The 19,961-nt window shown below is 41.9% G+C and overlaps 3 protein-coding genes and 1 pseudogene across 3 annotated transcripts in view; 3 read left to right on the top strand and 1 right to left on the bottom strand.

Annotated features, from left to right (window-relative positions):
* The window catches only part of LOC104424234 (metal-nicotianamine transporter YSL2), a 29,479-nt gene extending 21,420 nt beyond the window's left edge, over window positions 1-8,059 (top strand). The window contains exons 3-10 of the mRNA XM_039304973.1: window positions 2,734-2,920; window positions 5,145-5,558; window positions 5,650-5,822; window positions 5,989-6,086; window positions 6,185-6,319; window positions 6,407-6,596; window positions 6,687-6,801; window positions 6,915-8,059. Coding sequence (XP_039160907.1) covers window positions 2,734-2,920; window positions 5,145-5,558; window positions 5,650-5,822; window positions 5,989-6,086; window positions 6,185-6,319; window positions 6,407-6,596; window positions 6,687-6,801; window positions 6,915-7,843 — 2,241 coding nt within the window. The 3' untranslated portion in view covers window positions 7,844-8,059. The remainder of the gene's footprint in view (window positions 1-2,733; window positions 2,921-5,144; window positions 5,559-5,649; window positions 5,823-5,988; window positions 6,087-6,184; window positions 6,320-6,406; window positions 6,597-6,686; window positions 6,802-6,914) is intronic.
* A 1,574-nt stretch (window positions 8,060-9,633) lies between these two features.
* On the bottom strand, window positions 9,634-11,551 carry LOC104424233 (probable 6-phosphogluconolactonase 4, chloroplastic). The gene is given in 5 exon segments (XM_010036596.3): window positions 9,634-9,971; window positions 9,974-10,360; window positions 10,774-10,909; window positions 11,193-11,288; window positions 11,290-11,551. Coding segments are annotated over 5 exon segments (774 nt in total). The 5' UTR covers window positions 11,370-11,551; the 3' UTR covers window positions 9,634-9,896.
* A 1,715-nt stretch (window positions 11,552-13,266) lies between these two features.
* On the top strand, window positions 13,267-14,422 carry LOC104424237 (annotated as a pseudogene).
* A 1,354-nt stretch (window positions 14,423-15,776) lies between these two features.
* Window positions 15,777-17,409, top strand: LOC120289337. Its single transcript, XM_039304078.1, has 2 exons — window positions 15,777-16,029; window positions 16,944-17,409. The coding sequence occupies exons 1-2, from the start codon at window positions 15,833-15,835 to the stop codon at window positions 17,167-17,169; spliced, it is 423 nt and encodes a 140-aa protein (XP_039160012.1). The 5' UTR covers window positions 15,777-15,832; the 3' UTR covers window positions 17,170-17,409.
* The last annotated feature ends 2,552 nt before the right edge of the window (window positions 17,410-19,961 follow it).

The following is a 19,961-nucleotide window of genomic DNA, read 5'->3' on the forward strand; positions in this document are numbered from 1 at the left end:
TAAGCTAGCAAAATTACGCATAAGTTCTCAGCATGCCAAAAATCAACCAAATCACAAGATGTATATTTTCCAGCAAGTAAGACACCAAGAACAACCACAAAACCACAACCGGCCCTTACCGACAGAAACCGAGTCCACTCGCATGTCTCCAAGATTAATTCCAAAAACATAACCAAACAAGTTCAGAAAATCCTCAAATTTAAATATGCTATAAAGGACACTTAAATGAACACTTTTTATGGAGACACCTTGACCCAGATTTTCCTAAAATAAGAGCAGTAAATCACTCAAACCGTTACCAAAATTGCGTCCGTGTACATAAATTATGTTTTCCAAAATCAGCTTGGTTCGGGTCCAAAACTCATTCGTTTGCTCGGAAATTTGACTATATTAAACTTTAAGATGTGATGAAAAACTTTTGTGAAGAAACTCTTTCAAAAATCAAACGCTAAAAGTTGATAAAAATCCTTTAAATATCAAAAGGTTACTGGTTCAAGCACAAAACAAGATTCTGCCTTGCATGCAACAAAGTTGAAATCTTGTTCTTTTAAATCTCGAAAATCTTGAATAAAATATATGTCATAAATGAAGATGTTTAGAACATTTTTCAAAAAGTAAACAACCCCAAAATCATAGCACATTTTAACCCACGCAAGTAGCAAACAGCGAGTGTTCAGTAAACAGATCCGAAGAGAAATCCAACTTAATTGACCTAACAATGATTAATTAACCTAACCATGATTAATTAATCTAACCATGATTAATTAACCTAACCATGGTTAACTAACCTAACCAAGCTTCGTTGACACTAATCTAGGATTAACTATAACTAATCCTCACTAGCACTAATCTAACTATGATTAGCACCAATCTAAACACCACTTAAACACAATTAATGACCTAATCAAAGATTAGGGAGTTAACTAATAGTTTTCGACAGCAATGGGCTCACGGGAATGGCGATGAAAACTCGAGACAACCATGGCTTGAGCGGAGGCTCGACAGTGGCTATTACGGCAAGGCGAAGCTCACGGCCAAGGGGGGCTTAGCTTGGCTTGGGGCTGGTCCTTGCGGGTGGTGCTACTGGCCGATGGTGGATGGAGATGGACAGGGTGGTGGCTGGCTGATCGGTGGGTGGAGATGGCGATGGATGATGAAGCTACTGTAAGGGTGTTGGTGACTGTGGAATTTGGGTTAGCGGGTGGACTTGGTGATGATGATGAGGGGAAATGATGTGATGGAGGCATGGGGTGAAGTGGCCTGAAGGGGATGATGGATGGTGCTGGGCGATGTGGGAAATGGAGTTGCGGTGGGAGTTGCTTGTGGATGTGCTGGACGGTTGTGGTGTGGCCAAGGGAGTGATGGAAGAAGGCTGGCGTGGCTGGGATGAAGGAATGAAGAAAGTTGAGGAAGAATTGGGGAAAAGGGGAAGAAAAGGGCTGTCTACAAAAGGAGGGGAGGCTTCACGCATGAAAGGGAGGGAGAAGAGTGGGAGAGAGAGAAAGAAAAACAAGTCAAATGAACAACCAATGAGAATGTAGTAAAATATCTAATTCATCATCACTTTGCCCCCAAAGTCTTCATGCTTCAAATTCTTGTGCCCACCCAATTAGAAATTAGCTTTAATTTCACCCAATTAAGCCAATTTGGAGGCAGAAAAACCCTATTTTTCATCCCATCCGAATTTCCTTTTTATTTTCCTTTTTGTCCAAAAATCGTTTTTCTGCAAAATTTCAGACTCGACGAAAATTCGCCGAAAGATGAGACGACGTCCAATAAATGAATCGTGACACGCTCGAACGTCCAATTCCCAAAACCGAATTCAATTTCGTGGTTAAAATCGGCTGAATGCGACTTTAGTACGACCTAACTTATCGGGTAACTTTTAAGAATTTCAGCGCGTTTGACCCGTGGTCGATAAATTTCGATCCACGTTTATGCATCTCCGAATCGTAGACAACTTTCGGTTGTCATAAAATATCGATGGGTCAATTACATTTCCCGAATATAATATCAATATAAAAATCGGTTTACCATCGTTCGATGCGAATATCCCAATTGTGCGGAATCATCCACAATTCTACTACGTACTTTTGTCAAATTGACTTATATTCGTTCGCTAATCGATTTATAACAGTGTTATATTGACCCTTGCCGATTATTATGGTCGAGCAATCGATTTCCGATCGAATTCTCTAGTCTGTCATGTTTATATCCCTTAACGACTTCACATAATAGATTAGTTAACTCGTGAGTGATCAGTTCCAAGTAAAACGACCATAAGCGCGTTGACGAAACAATCATTTCATATATTCGAAATGGGGCCAAATTTCGGGATGTCACAACAGCAACATATATAATCAATCAGATGCCATTTCGTGTTCTCAATGGAAGGACTCCTTTTGAATTGTTATTTGGTAAACGTCCAGACATTCGACATCTTTGTGTTTTTGGGTGTTTATGCCATGTGTCTATCTGGGTCCCCAGGACAAGTTGGGTCCTCGTGCTCTAAAGTGCATATTCATGGGATATCCTACTCAACAGAAATGATATTTAGTCATTGATCCATCCGGTGGACGTTTTTTTGTTAGTAGAGATGTTGTTTTTCATGAAAATATTTTTCCTTTCAAAGATGAGTCACCTTCTTATCCACAAGATGATCTTGCTACATCTCATCGTCCTTTTTTAAGTGAAGATGATCCTCCAAGGGCACCAATAATTATGCTTCCATAGGTTTCGCCTTCTACAGCATCTCTTGACATTGAAGCAAGGTCTGCACAGACAATTGAAAATGAAGCATCTATTCATCCATCTTTAGCAATATCTGAGAGACCTATGCTCTCAGAATCACCTATTCCGGCAGGAAATTCGCCTACTGCATCACAGGATGATGTTATACCTGTACCAGTTAATCCTCAACGTTCCAGTCGCACAATTTGACCACCTACATGGACAGCGAATTATGTTTGCTCTTCTTTGCACAAATCTAGTACACAATATCCCATCTCCTTCTATGTTAGTTTTGTTCATCTCTCGCTCGAACATAGGTGCAGCATCAGCAAAATTTCTGAGCAACGATAACCTTCATCATATAATGAGGCAGCCAAAGATCCTCGTTGGCAACGGGCAATGGAAGATGAATTGCGAGCCCTTATGGAGAATAAGAATTAGGATATTGTTCACCTACCTCTGCATCAAAAACTCATAGGCTGCAAATGGGTATACAAGATCAAATACAAAGTGGACGGATCTATTGAACATTATAAAGCCAGATTAGTTGTCAAGGGATTCACACAAAGGGAAGGATTTGATTATACATAAACCTTCTCTCCTGTTGCAAAGGAAGTCACAGTGCGGTATTTTCTCTCTATTGCTGCTCTTCGTGATTGGCCTCTTCATTAGATGGATGTCCACAATGTTTTTCTTCATGGCGATCTCGAAAAAGAAATTTATATGGATCTTCCACAGGGATTGCGTAGACAGGGAGAGAATAATGTATGTTGTCTCTGTAAATCCCTATATGGCCTCAAACAAGCTTCTCGTCAATGGTATGCGAAATTCATTGATGCACTTGTGACTGCAAACTTCTAACAATCCAGGCATGACCATGCTTTATTCACATGGAAAGAAGGTACATCATCAATCTACTTACTTATATATGTGGATGATATACTCATTATGGGAAATGATGCATCTGCCATTGATAGATTTAAGAAATATATGCATTCTACATTTCACATTAAGGATTTGGGACCTCCTAAATACTTCCTTAGGATAGAAATTGCACAGTCAAATAAAGGCATCTGTCTTAGCCAACGCAAATTTGTCTTGGAAATTATCTTGGAAGCAGGATTGTCGGGATCTAAGCTAGCTACTATTCCAATCGAACAGAATGTCAGGTTGACAACAGCTAAATATGACAAAGGATTGTCACCTGTAAACAAGGATCCTTTGCTTAAGGACCCTTCTGCTTATCAAAAACTTGTTGGAAAACTCATCTATTTGACCATGACTAGACCTGACATTTGGTATGCGGTACATACTCTTAGTCAATTCATGCATGCTCCAAAACAGTCTCACATGAATGTAGCATTAAAAGTTATAAAATACTTGAAAGGATGTCCAGGACTAGGAATATTGTTATCTTGAGACAGCAACATGGAGATGTTAGCATAATGCAACATAGATTATGCTACATGTCCTATGAGTAACAAATCCGGTACAGGTTTCTGTATAAAGCTAGGAGATTCTCTACTTTCATGGAAGACGAAGAAACAATCTATTGTTTTCTTATCATCCGCCGAGGCAGAATATCGAGCGATGGCAAAAACTAACTGCAAGATAGTTTGGATAAGAGGCCTTCTTCAAGATCTCGGTATACAGGTGAATCAGCCCACCATCTTATATTGTGATAACGATGCTGCACTAAAACTTGCAATAAACCTAGTTTTTCATGAAAGGACAAAGTATATAGAAGTTGACTGTCATTTCATCCAAGACAAGATTCAAAGTGAGGTGATCAGAAACAAAAGGAATAAGAACGGCAGAGCAGCCCGCAGATATTTTTTACCAAGGCCTTATGTCAAAGGCAACATTTGTATCTGTTAAGCAAGCTAGGCATCTTTGATGTGTATAGGCTGCCAAGCTTGAGGGGGAGCGTTGAAGATGTGCTCTTAATTGATCTCATGCTGATAGGAAGTGATCTTAAATGATATCTTGTTTTATAAATAGTGATGTAATTATACACATGAAAGATATAGAAGAGAATTTCAAACAGTCCAAAACCATCTACTACTCTCTATCATCCAAACTTCTGACATCGTGTGGCCTGTATGCATTATGCATGCATTGAACCGAGTGATTTTTTTTTCAGCGCTGCAGTTAATGCTCTACATCTTGGGGCCTCTCGGAAGAGCATTGAACGTTCATATCTGGGTGTTTAGTCGAGAGGCAAGCCAAGGAACAGTCCCTTTTCTATAAATTATAAGAAGGGTCAACTTCAGATTCGCGAAGAAGGAAAGAGATCCGTGTTATTGACGAAACTGAGGTGAGCTTGGTGACTTTTCCGATTTCATGAGCCGTACTGTATGTATACGTACAAGCCTTCACATTCTATTGGCATACCGAGATCTAATCTGTGTTAGTTGACAAATTAGATAAGAAGAGGACCTTTCGCGTTTTCAATCGGATAACTGGAAGCATGAGCATTGAGGAAGTGCGGGCGGAGGAGCAATTTGACAGAAGCGACCCACAGGAGGGGCGTATCGAGCCTGACGACGTGAAAAGAATCATGCCATGGTGGAAACAGATCACGGTCAGGGGAATTGTCACTAGCACAGCCATAGGAATCATCTACAGCGTGATAGGGACGAAGCTGAACCTCACCACGGGTCTAGTCCCGAACCTTAACGTCTCAGCTGCGCTCCTCAGCTTTGTGTTCATCCGGACTTGGACTAAGCTGCTACACAAGGCCGGAATTGTGACAACCCCATTCACCCGGCAGGAGAATACTACCGTTCGAACCTGCGCAGTTGCTTGCTATGCCATTGCCTTCGGAGGTGGAACTTCTTTTCCTTGCTGATATCTGTACTTTTTTCATCTTGTTTTACCTGAATGATCACAATTCCTCATTGATATTTCCTCGTACAGGTGGTTTCGGTTCTTATCTGTTGGGCCTAAACAGGAGAACATATGAGCTGGCCGGTGTGAATACGCCTGGGAATAATCCCAAGGGCATTACGGAACCCAGCATTGGTTGGATGACCGGCTTCCTATACGTGACTAGCTTCGTGGGGATTACGGCTTTGGTTCCTCTGAGAAAGGTGACTTTTTTTATTACACTGTGTTTGACGACATGCCATGCTTTTGATGGATGTTCCACGATCTAACTGGTCTTTTTATTGCCGAAAATGTTGAGATCACTCAATTACCGAAAGCGCTTCGAGCGAGCATCGTGAGACAGTATGTTAATATGTTCGTGTGTGACAGATAATGATAATAGACTCCAAGCTAACTTATCCAAGCGGAGCTGCGACTGCCGTTCTCATAAACGGGTTCCATACTCCTAAAGGTGACGAGATGGCCAAGTACGCATGCAACCTTCCTAGTTTCGCCTTTCGATTGCTCAGCTCTAACTCTGCGTGATCCATGGAGCGAATGAGATTAAACAAGTTTTGTCATGCAGGAAACAGGTCCATGGTTTCACGAAATTCTTCTCGTTGAGTTTCCTCTGGGGGTTCTTCCAGTGGTTTTACTCAGGTGGACCCAAATGTGGATTTGCCCAATTTCCGACATTCGGGTTGAAAGCTTGGCAACACTCGTGTGTGCTCGAACTCTTCATTTTTTCCCTTCCTTAGTGCCACCACTCGAGTCGTCGTAACCCAACAGGTGATGTATTGTTTTGCAGGTTTTTCTTCGACTTCAGTACGACGTATGTCGGGGCTGGGATGATCTGTCCGCATCTAGTGAACTTGTCTTTGCTTCTCGGCGCGGTTCTCTCTTATGGAATAATGTGGCCCCTCGTAGGTGGGCTTAAAGGTAAGTGGTACCCTGAGACGTTGAAGGACAGCAGCATGAAGAGTATAACTGGCTACAAGGTGAGTATCGAAGCCTCAGACCATCTTGTTAAGCCTGTGCCACGGATATTCCATCAAGCAGTAATCCTGTTTTTTGATGTGCTTGTGCAGGTCTTCATTTCTATCTCTCTAATTCTTGGTGACGGCCTCTACAATTTCCTCAAAATACTGTTTTTCACTGCCCGAAGCCTCCACGCCAAATTGAACATGAAGAACAATAAAACACGTAAGCAAAGCAATACAATATGTTGTGTTCTTTATCTTAATAGGGATTTATGCAATGTTTTGTACCTGCTGAAGGTATCTGGCTAACCCAGTTTTACTTTTTATTCTTTTCAGTTCCTGAGAATGAAAACCAGTCTCTTGATGATCTTCAGCGTAATGAAGTTTTCTTGAGAGAGAGAATTCCCCTGAAGTTGGCTTTGTTCGGGTACATTTTCTTCTCCATCATCTCCATCATCGTGATCCCTCTCATCTTCCCTGAGCTCAAGTGGTATTACGTGGTCGTCGCATATATTCTCGCACCGTCCCTTAGCTTCTGCAATGCGTACAGTGTGGGCCTTACTGACATGAACATGGCTTCCAATTATGGACAAGTCACACTCTTTGCGCTCGCCGCGGTAACAGGGAAGGAGTCTGGGGTAGTTGCGGGGCTTGTTGGGTGTGGCCTGATTAAGTCGATTGTGTCCATCTCTTCGGATTTGATGCACAACTTCAAGACCGGCCATCTAACCTTCACTTCTCCACGAGCAATGCTTCTCAGCCAGGCACTCGGCACTGCTATAGGCTGCATAGTTGCTCCCCTTACATTCTTTCTGTTTTACAAGGATTTCAATATCGGGGATCCGAACGGAGAATATCCAGCTCCTTATGCCCTCGTTTACCGGAACATGGCAGTTTTGGGCGTAGAAGGCTTCTCTGCCCTTCCAAAACACTGCTTGCAGCTGTGTTACGGCTTCTTTGGCTTTGCCGTGTCGGCCAATTTAGCAAGAGACCTTTTGCCAAAAAACATCGCGAAATGGGTGCCCCTCCCCATGGCCATGGCCGTGCCTTTCCTCGTTGGGGCCAACTTTGCAATCGACATGTGCTTGGGGAGCCTGATCGTTTTCGTGTGGCACAAGCTGAACAGCAAAAACACGGCGCTTATGGTTCCCGCAGCAGCTTCTGGTCTGATATGTGGCGATGGACTGTGGATTCTACCTTCGGTGATCCTTGATCTGGCCAAGATTCAGCCTCCAATATGCATGAACTTTTTGAAGGGAGAGTAGATTTCAGATCGAAGGGTCAAAAAGTTTTGTTAAGTTTGGTTTTTCTTAGTAAAGCTTATGGCAGAATCAGACCTAGTATGGCAAGTTTTCAAGCACATAAGGTAGAAAAAATGATAGCTCATCATTCGTAGATGACAAAGCAAATAGAGAATGTATCAGCATCATGATGAATAAGGTTGATATTATTGCTTCAGTGTGAGTATATGAGTCTGAAAAGTAAGTCCTTGATGCTATATTGCGTGTGTATATATAGAGCACAAGAATTGAAATTTGCATTAGAATGGTAATCCCTGGTGAGATTCTATGAGCAATGGATAGTGTTGTTGGCCCTAATGATTTCATTAAAGGGCCTTTTCAGTTGCAGTTCTCATTCTCCGAAAAATTCATTCATGCTTGCCTCCTCGCTGAAACCCAGAGGTGATGAAAATGGAGCATCTCATGATGCCAAAACAAAACAGGAAAAGAAAAGGAAGTTGCTGGCCGACGGGTAGTAGCAGAAGGCTGATCATCATAAATTTTTAAAGATAAACACGCAGGATTCAAACCTTGACTCAATAATTCCTATTCATGGATTTCAGTAGCAAGTAGCAACCCAAGCAGAGCATCCATCGCGTTTCTTGTTCTTTCTGTGTACGATCGAATGCAACAACTAAAGAAACCAAGTAATTGTTCATGATATGCTGCTGCTTTTAGAAGTCACGAAGAGCTGAAGTCAAACAAAAAATTGCGCCCAATCGAAAAACTCCACCGTGTTGAGTTTTCTGAGAATAGAACTGGAACTAGTTTTTATCACTTGTGCTTCATTAAGTTTTATACAGCAAACGTTAGATTTGGAGATTCATTCCTTGAAGGTTGGTGGATGTTGCTCGATGAAGTATGCGCTCTTGCCTGCTCCGACAATATCATTGATGGCAGCACTAAGAAAAACATGTAATTCTAGTCGGAGTAGGAAATATTTGACGCCAAGCACTATCAGAAGATCAAATGAGGTGAGGGCTAATATTGGTTAGTGAAGCAAATTTGCGAACTTGCGATGTAGGTGAATGACAGGACACTGTTCTTGGAATAACATCCTGGAGGGGATGAAATTTTGATCGCATTGACCAGTTAGTTTGTGCTGCACAATCGATCTACAGTCCTGAATTCAGATTCTTGCCATCAGAGACACTGAGAGAAAAAGAAAAGAGACTATTAAGATCTTCATGCTCTGGACAGGATTGCTATATTTGCAGTAATAACCTCATTCTCTCTCAATTTGTGCACGAAGAGATGGAACCAGCGATTTCAAAGAGGCGGGTCAAGGCGATACTGGGAGATAGATGATGAGAAAATTCTAATCAAGTGAGATGGATGCCTCGACCGTCCCACAAAAGCGGACTTATGTTCCGCCACGGGCAACCCAATCCTGCTAAGACCATGCAATCTAGATCGATGTGTTGCAGCTTCTTGCACCTTTGTTGATTCTCGGGTTAGCTTCCACAGTCCGACTGTACAACGATAAAGAATATTACAGAGTTTGTATGGACGTCCAACATTCCTTCTTGAGGGGTCTATTTTTCTGCATATAATTGAGGATAAGCAGGGTGGATAGTGCCAACTGGCTAACTGGATGGTGATCATCGTATGAGGAGGAAGTCCTTAGATTGTGCAACAATACTCCCTCTTCGACTCTTGACAGTTTCTACTTAAGCTTTTGGTTTATGTCCAAATTTCCATCGTTTGGGTTCATACTTAAGTTTTCATCTGTCTCTATTAGTTAGATCTTCAGAGTTTCAAGTCCATAATACTCGTGCCTGATCACAGCCTGCACATTCTCCATTCATTGAAAGTTGCAAGGATAGGCCTAAAATAGCATCACTCGGACATGCATATCCGTACGAGAGTCAACAAGGGCAAATCTTAAAAGTACAGACTTATTCAAAAGAGGGATGTTAAATTGCACACTAATTAAAAAGTTACTTGGAATGCATCAGCACATAAATAAAGCTACTTTGCTGATGAAACCAAGCAACTTACCCGCATCAGACACAGATCAAAACGAAGAAGCCAATCTCTAAAGTTTAGAAGCCGCATCCTTGTCCAGAAACCAAGTTAACTCCCCCTCGGGTGTCACCATTTGTGCAGGTAACTTTTAGCATCCCCACTGTTCCCTAATGCAGTGTGCACGGCATCCACTTCGCCAGTCCCAGCAACCACGAGAGCGATGTACTCGGATGAATTGATCACTGGGAAAGTGAAAGTGATTCGTTGCGGAGGCGGTTTCGGCGAGTCCTTGATGAAAGTGACCCACCTCTCTTTCTCTTCGAGGAGAGGATGCCCTGGGAACAGAGACGCCACATGACCATCGGGTCCCATGCCGAGCAGCATCAGATCAAACTTCGGGAACTTGCTAGCAGCTGATGGAGCTAATACACCGCTCTCGACTAAGTACCTTAGACAGGCCTCATAATCATCTGCTGCACCTTCAGCTGACAGCGTATCGTTAATGGCATAAACATTTTCAGGAACAACCGGTACCTGAAGGAAGCACAGATGATGAGGTTGCTTCATTAAAATCAAGCAAACATTTCATCTTTGTAAGGAGAAACCTTTCCTCAGATCGAAGTACCAAGATTTGGGTCTTATCTAAATCAAGCTAAGAATTATCAGCTCATTCATATCTCAAACTGCTAATCATGCATCTTCCACATTGCTAGAAATCTGAATAGCTAATGAGAGTCCTATTTTCCCTCGAACGAGCATTCGTCCTTATGAGTGATGGTCCAATCTTTCTGGATCAAGGCAATTTATTCTTCTCATGGGTTCATGGTGGTGAATCTGATAAGCTCTAACAACCATGTAAACACGTAATTATCTGCTAATAGGTGATTGTCCAAGATATGAAATTAGAATTTATTGTTTCGTGCCTAGTCAAAATCGAGGCCTTTTACCTTGGAGAGTAAACCATCGCAGGCAAGCTTGTAGTTGCTGTCAGGATGAGTCTTAGGAACCACCCTCTCGTCCAACCAAAAGACATGCCATTTCGACCATTCGACTGATTCCACATACGGCGGTTCCGCCAGTTTCCTGAAAAAATTATGGGCATGAGCATATACAATAACCTGAAACACATTGCAGAAATTATATCCAAACAAGCCTTATGCACACTTCATCACCAAATAAATCGGACTTGATACTAAAGCACATTAGAGTTCCTGGTGATCTCCAGATCAGCTTGCACAATCTACGGTCTATAGCCGGGGTTGTTCCGTAACTGGGCTGTGAGGCTTTGTCATTATAACCGCGCGTTTATTGATGCACAGAGAATTGGAAGATTCACGGACTTAATTCAAGAAAATGGAGAGTGCACCTGAGGAGGTCGATGAGATAGCCTCCGGAGAGAACGACGGTGAAGAGCCCTTTCTCTCGGACAAACTTATCGGAGAGATCCGCGACGTACTTGGCGAGCCGCCGCCAATTCCTCCTCCGAACCCAACACCTCCACCTTCCTCTTCGCCGGCACCGTCGCGGGCACGGTCTCAGCCATTGAATTCCTGTGTTTTTCCCTGGTTTTGCCGAACGAAGGCCGGAAGGGAGTTGATTTCGGAGGAGAGGTTTGAAGGTTAGCTAGCGATGCCTCTTGGTAAGGAAGGAGCAATAGCGCGACATGTCATGTCACGCTTAAAGCATATGCTCTTTGTTAATGGACTCCGGCGTGCTGAAATGACACCGACAGGTGCTTCCTCCCCACGATAAAAGGAGCACTTCCCTTGGCTTAGGATGAGTTTTATTTCACGAAAAAGTCAAAACTAATAAAAGATATTTTCGAAAAATAATCGTTTACAAAAATAAAAGAATGAAACATTGCCTATGAAAATAGTTAGGCATAAATTATTGTTGACATTGATTAATTTTTCTAAACGATATGACCAATTATTTTTTCAGAAGATGTTGTGCAAAAAGCAACCCTATTTCCACCTCTCATACAACTAAATCCACCCGATTAAAAATTGCCCTTTCTCATTTAATTACAATTTAAAGTGGAGGCCACAAAACCCATTAGGAAAATGCTGTGATGTTTGGCAATCCATTTGAAGGGCTTTTAGATGCTCAATGCTAGTAATGCTAATAGCGATTAGCATCGGGCTTTCAACATTTGACCTAATGTTAAAACTAAATTTTTTCTTCCAAAACTATTCTCACCAATTTTTTTTTTTTTAATTTTCTAATTTTGTCCTTGTTATTGTTCATCTCTTCTTGAGAAAGGGCAACTAGTAAGAGCAATCGGTGAGGGTGGCCAGCAAGGGTTGATCAGGCAGGCAAAGGGTTGAGGAGAGATTGGCAAGGCGTCAGCGAAGTCATGGGAGGACCACGTGGGTCGCATGACCTTGGCGACGGCCGCCTGGGTTCACATGACCCTTGCCCCAGGTTGCATGACCTTGGGCAACAGCCTCCAACAGCAGCCAAATCTTGTCGGCAACATTTGCCCTTTGCTAGAGGGTTTTTTTTTTTTTTTTAAGCATAAAAATTAGACCTAAAAGCCATTTGCAAAAAAAAAAAAAAATATTTGCCAAACACTATTTAGGATAAAGCAGTTTTGTAAAGGATTTTTTTACCAAATGTAATTTGCATTTTCTCAATGGGTTTTAAATCAAAGGTATTTGCATTTCCCCAATGCTCATTTGCAAAGCCGAACCAAACGCACCCTATATTTGTTTAATTGTTAGATCTTACTTCCATAAAAATTAGTTTTGTTGAAAAGAGAAATTTCCAAGAACCTAGGTTGAGTTTGATTATCTTGATTTTTAGCCAAGATAGGACATATATGATAGGATAGGAAATTCAAAGACTTTACTATATCCTATTTACTATTTGGTAAATCACAATAATAAAGTTGTATACTTTCATAACCTAAAAATTATGCAATATGAACGACATATTGATATAAATGAACTTAAAAATACACAAACCAATATGGTAAGAATCTCTCATGATTTACTATTAAAGAAACCACAGGTGCATAAATGCAATATCCTCCTCAAACAATCCATAAGTATTGTACCATTTATATTTTAAACAAAGAAAAGCTGATTGCAATATTTCAGAGTCACAAGTTCAACAATGATAAAAAATATAAACGGGTTATAGCAACATTGATGAGATTGGTAAGCTAGCAAATGACAAATCTAGTAAAAAAGAGAAAACATGATTATTCATATTCGCAATTTCCAGAAGTATAATCTTTTGACTCTCTCTCACTATTTTCATGAGACTTTAATACGAACCATAAAGCTACATATATATATATATATATGAGTTTTGAACTGTTGGGCCGAGCGTCTAATGAGAATCAGCCCACCCAATGAAGCCCAATCGAGCCCAATCGAAAGGCCCAAATTCCACCATCCCTTGGCGGAGCCTCAGGAAAAAGCCCTAATCCAATCTCTCTCCGGCGGAGCTCCATTCTTCTTCCGCCGCGAGGCGACGGAGGTGCTATCGGCAGCCGGTGGAGGATGAGAGGAGGAGGATCGGGAGCGAGAGAAGATGCAGATCTTCGTGAAGACACTGACCGGCAAGACCATCACCCTCGAGGTCGAGTACAGGGACACCATCGACAACGTCAAGGCCAAGATTCAGGACAAGGAAGGTGCGCTCATGTGGTGAACGATCAGGAATCCCGCCGGACCAGCAGAGACTGATCTTCGCCGGGAAGCAGCTCGAGGATGGCCGCACGCTCGCCGATTACAATATCCAGAAAGGTTCGTTTCTATCGCGATTCAGTTAGGGATGAGATAATTGCTCTTGAATACGGCAAGATCGGAGTTCGGCCGTGCATCAGGATAACCGTGAGCGTGTATAGGCGCAGAGAAGTAGTGCTGTGAGTGTTTCATCTAGGCTTGTGCTCGAGTAGAAGAGCTCGAAGGAGGAAATCGGCCTGGTTCGATATCTCCAATTGTAAAACTTTCACCGTTGCCAGCTTTATCTATTGGATCTGAATTTAGGGCTTCCGCTGTATCTTCAGAGATTGTACTTTGGTTCACGGGATATCTATGGGGAATTTTGCAGAATCAACTTTGCACTTGGTGCTGAGGCTTCGTGGTGGCATCATAGAGCCGTCCTTGATGGCATTTGGCTAGGAAATTCAACCAGGACAAAATGATATGCCGCAAGTGAGTGCAAATATATGTAACATTTTTAGGTCAATGATACGTGTGGCTCGTCGTATGTTGCTTGCCACTCATGATGCTGAAGCTGAATCTGGTCTGCAGATGCTATGCACGCCTGCACCCTCGTGCTGCCAACTGCAGGAAAAAGAAGTGCAGGCACAGCAATCAGGTAGGCAATTGCTCGATCTACCTTCTTGAGCTGTGGATATTGCTTTCTATAGAGAACAGGGACTTATAATCTATCGTCCTGTTTTGCAGCTAAGGGCAAAGAAGAAGACCAAGTAGATTGCTGCCCAGCTGCCAATCGGGTGGCGAATGCTTATGAGAGATGGTATTCTAGAAAGTTTAGATAGGTTTGTAGCTATTGAGATTCAGACATTATGTTGTCTCAAGAGTATCGCAATGTCGATGGTAATATTGGTTTCGATATGATATGACTCTCGATGGTAATATTGGTTTCGATATGATATGACTCTGAGCATGTTTTCGGGTTATCGTGTTCTTTCAGTTTCTGATTTGGCCTTTTCAACTCATTAGTACTACTAGTCCATGATCTTTCCAGTTTCACCAGCCTTTTAGAACTAGTGGATTGGGGTTTTTACTGGAGAGGCTTTGCTTTGGTTCTACTGAGGATGCTTTGCTTTGGTTCTACTGAGGATGCTTTGGAGCCAAGCTCCTGTAGTTGCTCCAAGGTGAACAATAAAAAAAATGGAAAGAATCACATCCTTGATTTCAATCGACTGTCGTGCAAGTTTGCAGCGCTGTGGTGAAAATCGTTCTCTCCTTTTTTCTTTTTTTTTGGTAAAGGTAATGAATATATAGCTTAGGACAAAATCGGTCTCTCCTTGGTCCTAAAGAAGCTAAAGTTGGACGTTTTCTCCGAAAGGAATTGCCCCGTGAGAGGGGTTGTGGATTTAGCTAGTCTTCGGCTAAACTTTTGGTATGCTTTCGGTACCGTCTTTTACCCCGCTCATTTGTCGGGCGTCGAACTCAGCGACCTCCTGATTTACCGCCCCGACCTCCATCCCATGTATGACTATGGTCCACGTCCAACCGCCTAAAGTTCAAGGTCCGGATAGGCGTACGCATGGGGTCAAAGTCAATTCCTAAGTTGAACCATCGCCCACGAAATCTGAAAAGATAGAACCCCTACAGCAACTTCTCTCTTTGTTGATTTTCTCTTTGTCTTTTGCACTTTCCCGTTTCTACTTTCCCCCGGGGTTCGTTGGAGAAAAAAAGCCATTGCGAAGATCTGCCGGTTTCACACCAAGATCAAGATCTTGAAATGGAATTCCAGGTCCACGTGCACCCCAATCTCATCATCTTGAATGTCATGCATGCATGCATGATGTCCATATTGAATCCCCTCCTGAATCTCACCAATGATGGCCCCCAGATCCGACGGCAGATATTTCACTGGGCCATGATTATGTACAAATTGAATAGACATACATCCGCCCATGTAATTATTGAGACAATGATCCTCACCCACCATTAACCCTACAGCTGGGTTCCAGGCAAGACCACCTGGGCCCCACCCCTCCCCCTTCTCCCTCTCTCTCTCTCATCGTCGTCATCATCATCGTCGTCGTCATCATTCACCGCATTCACATTCATAATCAGCAGGGGCAAACCTCTCATCTCATTTATTCATTCGATGCAACGGAAAGTAAAGGGATGGGGAGATCAGAGAGAGAGAGAGAGAGAGAGAGAGAGAGACTGGGAGACTAGAAAATAGATTAGATATCACGCACACTCAGGCGCCCAGCTAATCATCAGAGAGAGAGAGAGAGAGCAATGATGAAGAAGAAGAAGAAATGGGGAAGTTCAGGTTTTGTGGGGAATGTTGTCTGGTTCAAGGCTTCAAGTTCTTGAGTACTACCCATCAAAGACTCAATCTTGGATTCATTCCAATGGCCTCGGACCAGGCTTCATTCCCCTCAATTCTTGCTTCCGCTTAGATTCCCTCTCCAGAGCAGAGCAGACCGAAGCACCTTCAAGCGCCCGCCGAATCGAATCCATAGTCACAGAGATCCCAAGGTACCTAACCTTCCTCTCTCTCTCTCTTCTTTGAGCTTTTCTTGTGTTCTACGAGAGATGTGCAAGAATTGATTTTATTTTAGCTTATGAGCTTGTGATTGCATTTGCATGGGACGAAGAGGCTCCCATGTGTTGCCAGATTGGTGTAATGATGCGGAGCTTTGACTGTCGCTAAGCTATGTCATGCCATGCCCTTCCTTCTGTCTGACACACACGGACCAACCCCATTTAATAAAAAAAAAAAAAACTATTTTCATCATTAGTCTCTTATTACTTCCCATTCATTCATTCATCATCTTCCATCTTTTCGACATTGTCATCATTCATTTCCTCCCCGGTCTCCGCAGTCTGTCTGCTTCACTTTGCATGGATTTAGATTCAACCATATCGTCTTGCTCTGTCTGTCACAACTCCAGGCCCTCTCCAACCCATCTTCATCTTCCCATTCTTCTGTCCTTTTCTCACTTCTTTTCTGGTGATGATATACACCCCCCCCAAAAAGAAAAAAAAAAAAATCTGCGTGAATCGAACCTGGATGATGAACCTCCTCCGTCGTTTTAGGGTTCAGTATTGCTAAGGTAAAAAGGAAGAATCGAATCCTGAAATGAAAATGGATCACCGCGTGAACCATCCCTTTTTCTCTTTTGCTTGAATCAGACCATATATGCATTCCAACTTTACCAAATGTCTCCCGCACGATAAATTTCCACCAAATGTCTTATAAAAATTAATTGTTAGCATCATTCATGACATCCAGCTGCACCGACTACTTCAAGAAGCAGCATTATGGATGTATAAACAAAACAATAATAATTTTCACTATAAGGGCTGATTTCATGAATCTCTTTCAAGAAGAGGGGTCCCTCTTTCTTTTCCTTTTTTGACATTTGGTCACTGAAATATCCCTCCTTTAGATCAATCAAACATGAAGCTTCAATGTCGTCGTTTAGCTCAAGTTTTGCAATAGAGATCTTGTGTACCACAAGCCGAGGATATGAAGGAAAGCTCCTGATTGGGTTCTGGGATGATAGGATTGGAGATAACAAAGGACAGAACCATGAGGCTCCAATGGGATTGGCCAGAGCTGACTGTAGCTCTTGTGGTTTAGGTCATGTCGTGACATCTTGGGACGAAAAGTAGAATGATAAGCGTTGAGTGTCATTCTTGTTTTAACATTGTGAGGTTGTTATATATCTCTTGATTTTGCATTTTCAGTAATTAAGTGCGTAATTGATCACCCACAAATTGTCAGGAATGAATCCACCGTGTGTATGAAGATTTTTTTTTTTTTATTGTAACTTTATTTGGCAGATGATATGTGTTTGACCACAATAAGGTGAGTCAAATTTTTGAAAGTAACTTCAATGATGTACTTTTTGATTGGCCTCCTTCGACTTCAATCTGTACTGATTCTTATCAGCTAAGGAAAATTCTTTAATATATCACCCCCGAAATTTTCATGCTCGAATACCATCTTTTCATATTCCTTTTCATGCTGAGGACAGACGATTGTCTGTGTAATCTAAGTATTATAAAAAATAAAAAATAAAAACTCAGTAGCATACATTAAACTCAGAAATCTAACAAAAGAAAAGTGCAAATCGAAAACTTACATACCACAGTGAGATTCTTGTCAATTCATAGATGGAGGTTTGGCACGCATCACGAGAACAAGAATGCTAAACGACGAAAGCAGCACGTTGTCCTGTCCGTCCTTTCAGCCCATTTATGCAAACTGATCATATTTCTTTCTCGCTGATGATCAAATGACGTCGCCGATGACAGCATCTAAGATAAACCTACAACGCTAGAACCGAATCTACTCTTGAACCAACCCCTTCTCTCTGTCTCTCTCTCTCCCTCCCTCCCTCTCTCCAACGTACACGTACGTGCAGACTTCGAGGACAAGTTGCAGATGTCAGGAGCTAACAAAGCAGAGAGCTTTGCAGTGAATGCTGTGGCAGCTTTCAGCGAAATCGCAAGTCCCAAACTTGGAGTTAAGACTGCTTCTTTCGTGCTTTCGTATTCTGACTTCGGAGAAAGTCCTGCAGCCTTGGATGCATGCATTGGCCCGATTGCGTTTCCTGTTACACGTCTGATTCCCAGACTTTGTCTCTTACCCTTTTCTTGCTTCAGTGTCGTCACCATCGAGAATCACCCGAAGTTCACTTTTTTGGCCTAGCACGAAAGTTCACTTTGGAGATGCAGTTTCCTTGGCTGTTTTCGCTCCATCCGACAAGTTTTTGAAATGTCTTCCTCAAGACGATCTTTGAACGAAAAGGATTTTGATAGTACGTCGTTTGCTTGGAGTGCTTAATAGGAAAATATCATCTTGGACTTGCGCAATGACAATGACGAGATCATTCTTCTTCACCACTCACCAGCAATAAGAAAAATAAATACTTTAATTCACATGATGGTTTTTCTATTCAGTCGTTGTTAAAGGGAAAATAATATATGCATAACGGTAAGGGACGGGAAATTGGATGCGAAAGTTTAAGGATAAAGAAAACCAGGAAGAAAATAGACCAGCGGGAGCCCAACGATTCTTGTTTTGATGGTCACTTTCTAAGTTCATCGATTAGTACTCCAAATCTGACAACCTCAAAAGCTACGATGCAAAGGCAAAAGGACAACAAAAATTACAGAAATTCAAATACTGTACAGTAGTACATATGTATAATGACAAAACGACAATAACAACGGTAACAATAATAACAACAGTGAAACAAGCTGTTTCCCTCAAGATTATGCTGTGCAGGCCAGCTTCTCAACTGTAAATGTATTCTGGGCTATCTCACTCTTCAAATACGGTCGATGTTAGCGAAGCAATTATACTTTATTATTGTGGATTCAGAGCAGGCTAAGGCCGGGTAAAATCTGGAATTTTTTACTTTGCATGAAGAAGCATATTGAGGACGGCGATATCCGTTTAGCATTTTGGCACTACCTGCTGCTTATTTTTCTCTTTTCTAAGTAGAAAATTATAAAAATTATCAAACACTTATATACTAATAATCCAAATTGGACCTTCAATATATGTGTTGGAGAAACACCAACATGTTTGCGGTCGTTTGAAACCCTAGGGGCTTAGTGCTATTAAGGAAGGATGTTGAGCATTTCCCATATTCTATCGGCAGTCCCATCTCGCGTGAACTCAATTTGGAAGATATCGAGTTGATAAGATATGGATTTCCTGTTCTCTCACTTTTGCTAACTGGATTCATTCGAAACATATGCAGAAGACATATATCCACGAGTGTCATCTCTAAATCAAAGTTTTCCTGCATTTCTAAGGTTTTCAGTTATGTGATTATTATCACAACGACAGATCATCCATACCCAAAACCTAAGCTCGTTCCTTAATCATGATCTTTAGCACCATCAAAAGTCACCATCCCTACGCCACAATATCATGTGAACTCGACCGGCCCTTTTTGCAATACATTCCAATGCCATGTATGGTACTTCGCGAACATTGTCGAAGACTCACCTCGCCCTACTCTTGCTTTCTCTTAATTTTTTAGTACAATTAATCAGATAAGTTTGGACGACATTGACTCCGCAGAAACCTAAAAAGCGAATCAGAGAATCTATGTTCGAGCGATTAATATGTCCTCATAAACATAAGAGAAGAAATTGCACCCTGCACTCACCCGCTTCTACTATTCCCCATGCACCTCTGATCAGTAAAAAAAAGGGGCTCACATCAGTCTTCATTTCCTTGCCATAGAAATCCTCTTCTTAAATTCATCTACTCTATATAGTTGACTAGCGGCCGAGCCTGCCGCGAGGTGACAGCTGATGTTAGCGGCCAGTCAAAGGCTAAGGAGGGATGGGGGTAGAGGGGACATTACTAGAAGAGTCATAAATCAATTGTAAAAATGTCAATTCAATTCTTAACTTTTTAATTTAGCTAATTTAATTATATA

This window comes from Eucalyptus grandis, chromosome 11 (genome assembly GCF_016545825.1).
Source record: "Eucalyptus grandis isolate ANBG69807.140 chromosome 11, ASM1654582v1, whole genome shotgun sequence".
NCBI lineage: Eukaryota > Viridiplantae > Streptophyta > Magnoliopsida > Myrtales > Myrtaceae > Eucalyptus > Eucalyptus grandis.

What these genes read in the sequence shown, in the direction of transcription:
- LOC120289337 (XM_039304078.1), top strand. Translation starts at nt 15,833, where the DNA reads ATGTTGTCTGGTTCAAGGCTTCAAGTTCTTGAGTACTACCCATCAAAG. An exon ending in ATAGTCACAGAGATCCCAAG is followed by an intron (nt 16,030 to 16,943) that starts GTACCTAACCTT and finishes TCCCTCCTTTAG; the next exon opens with ATCAATCAAACATGAAGCTT.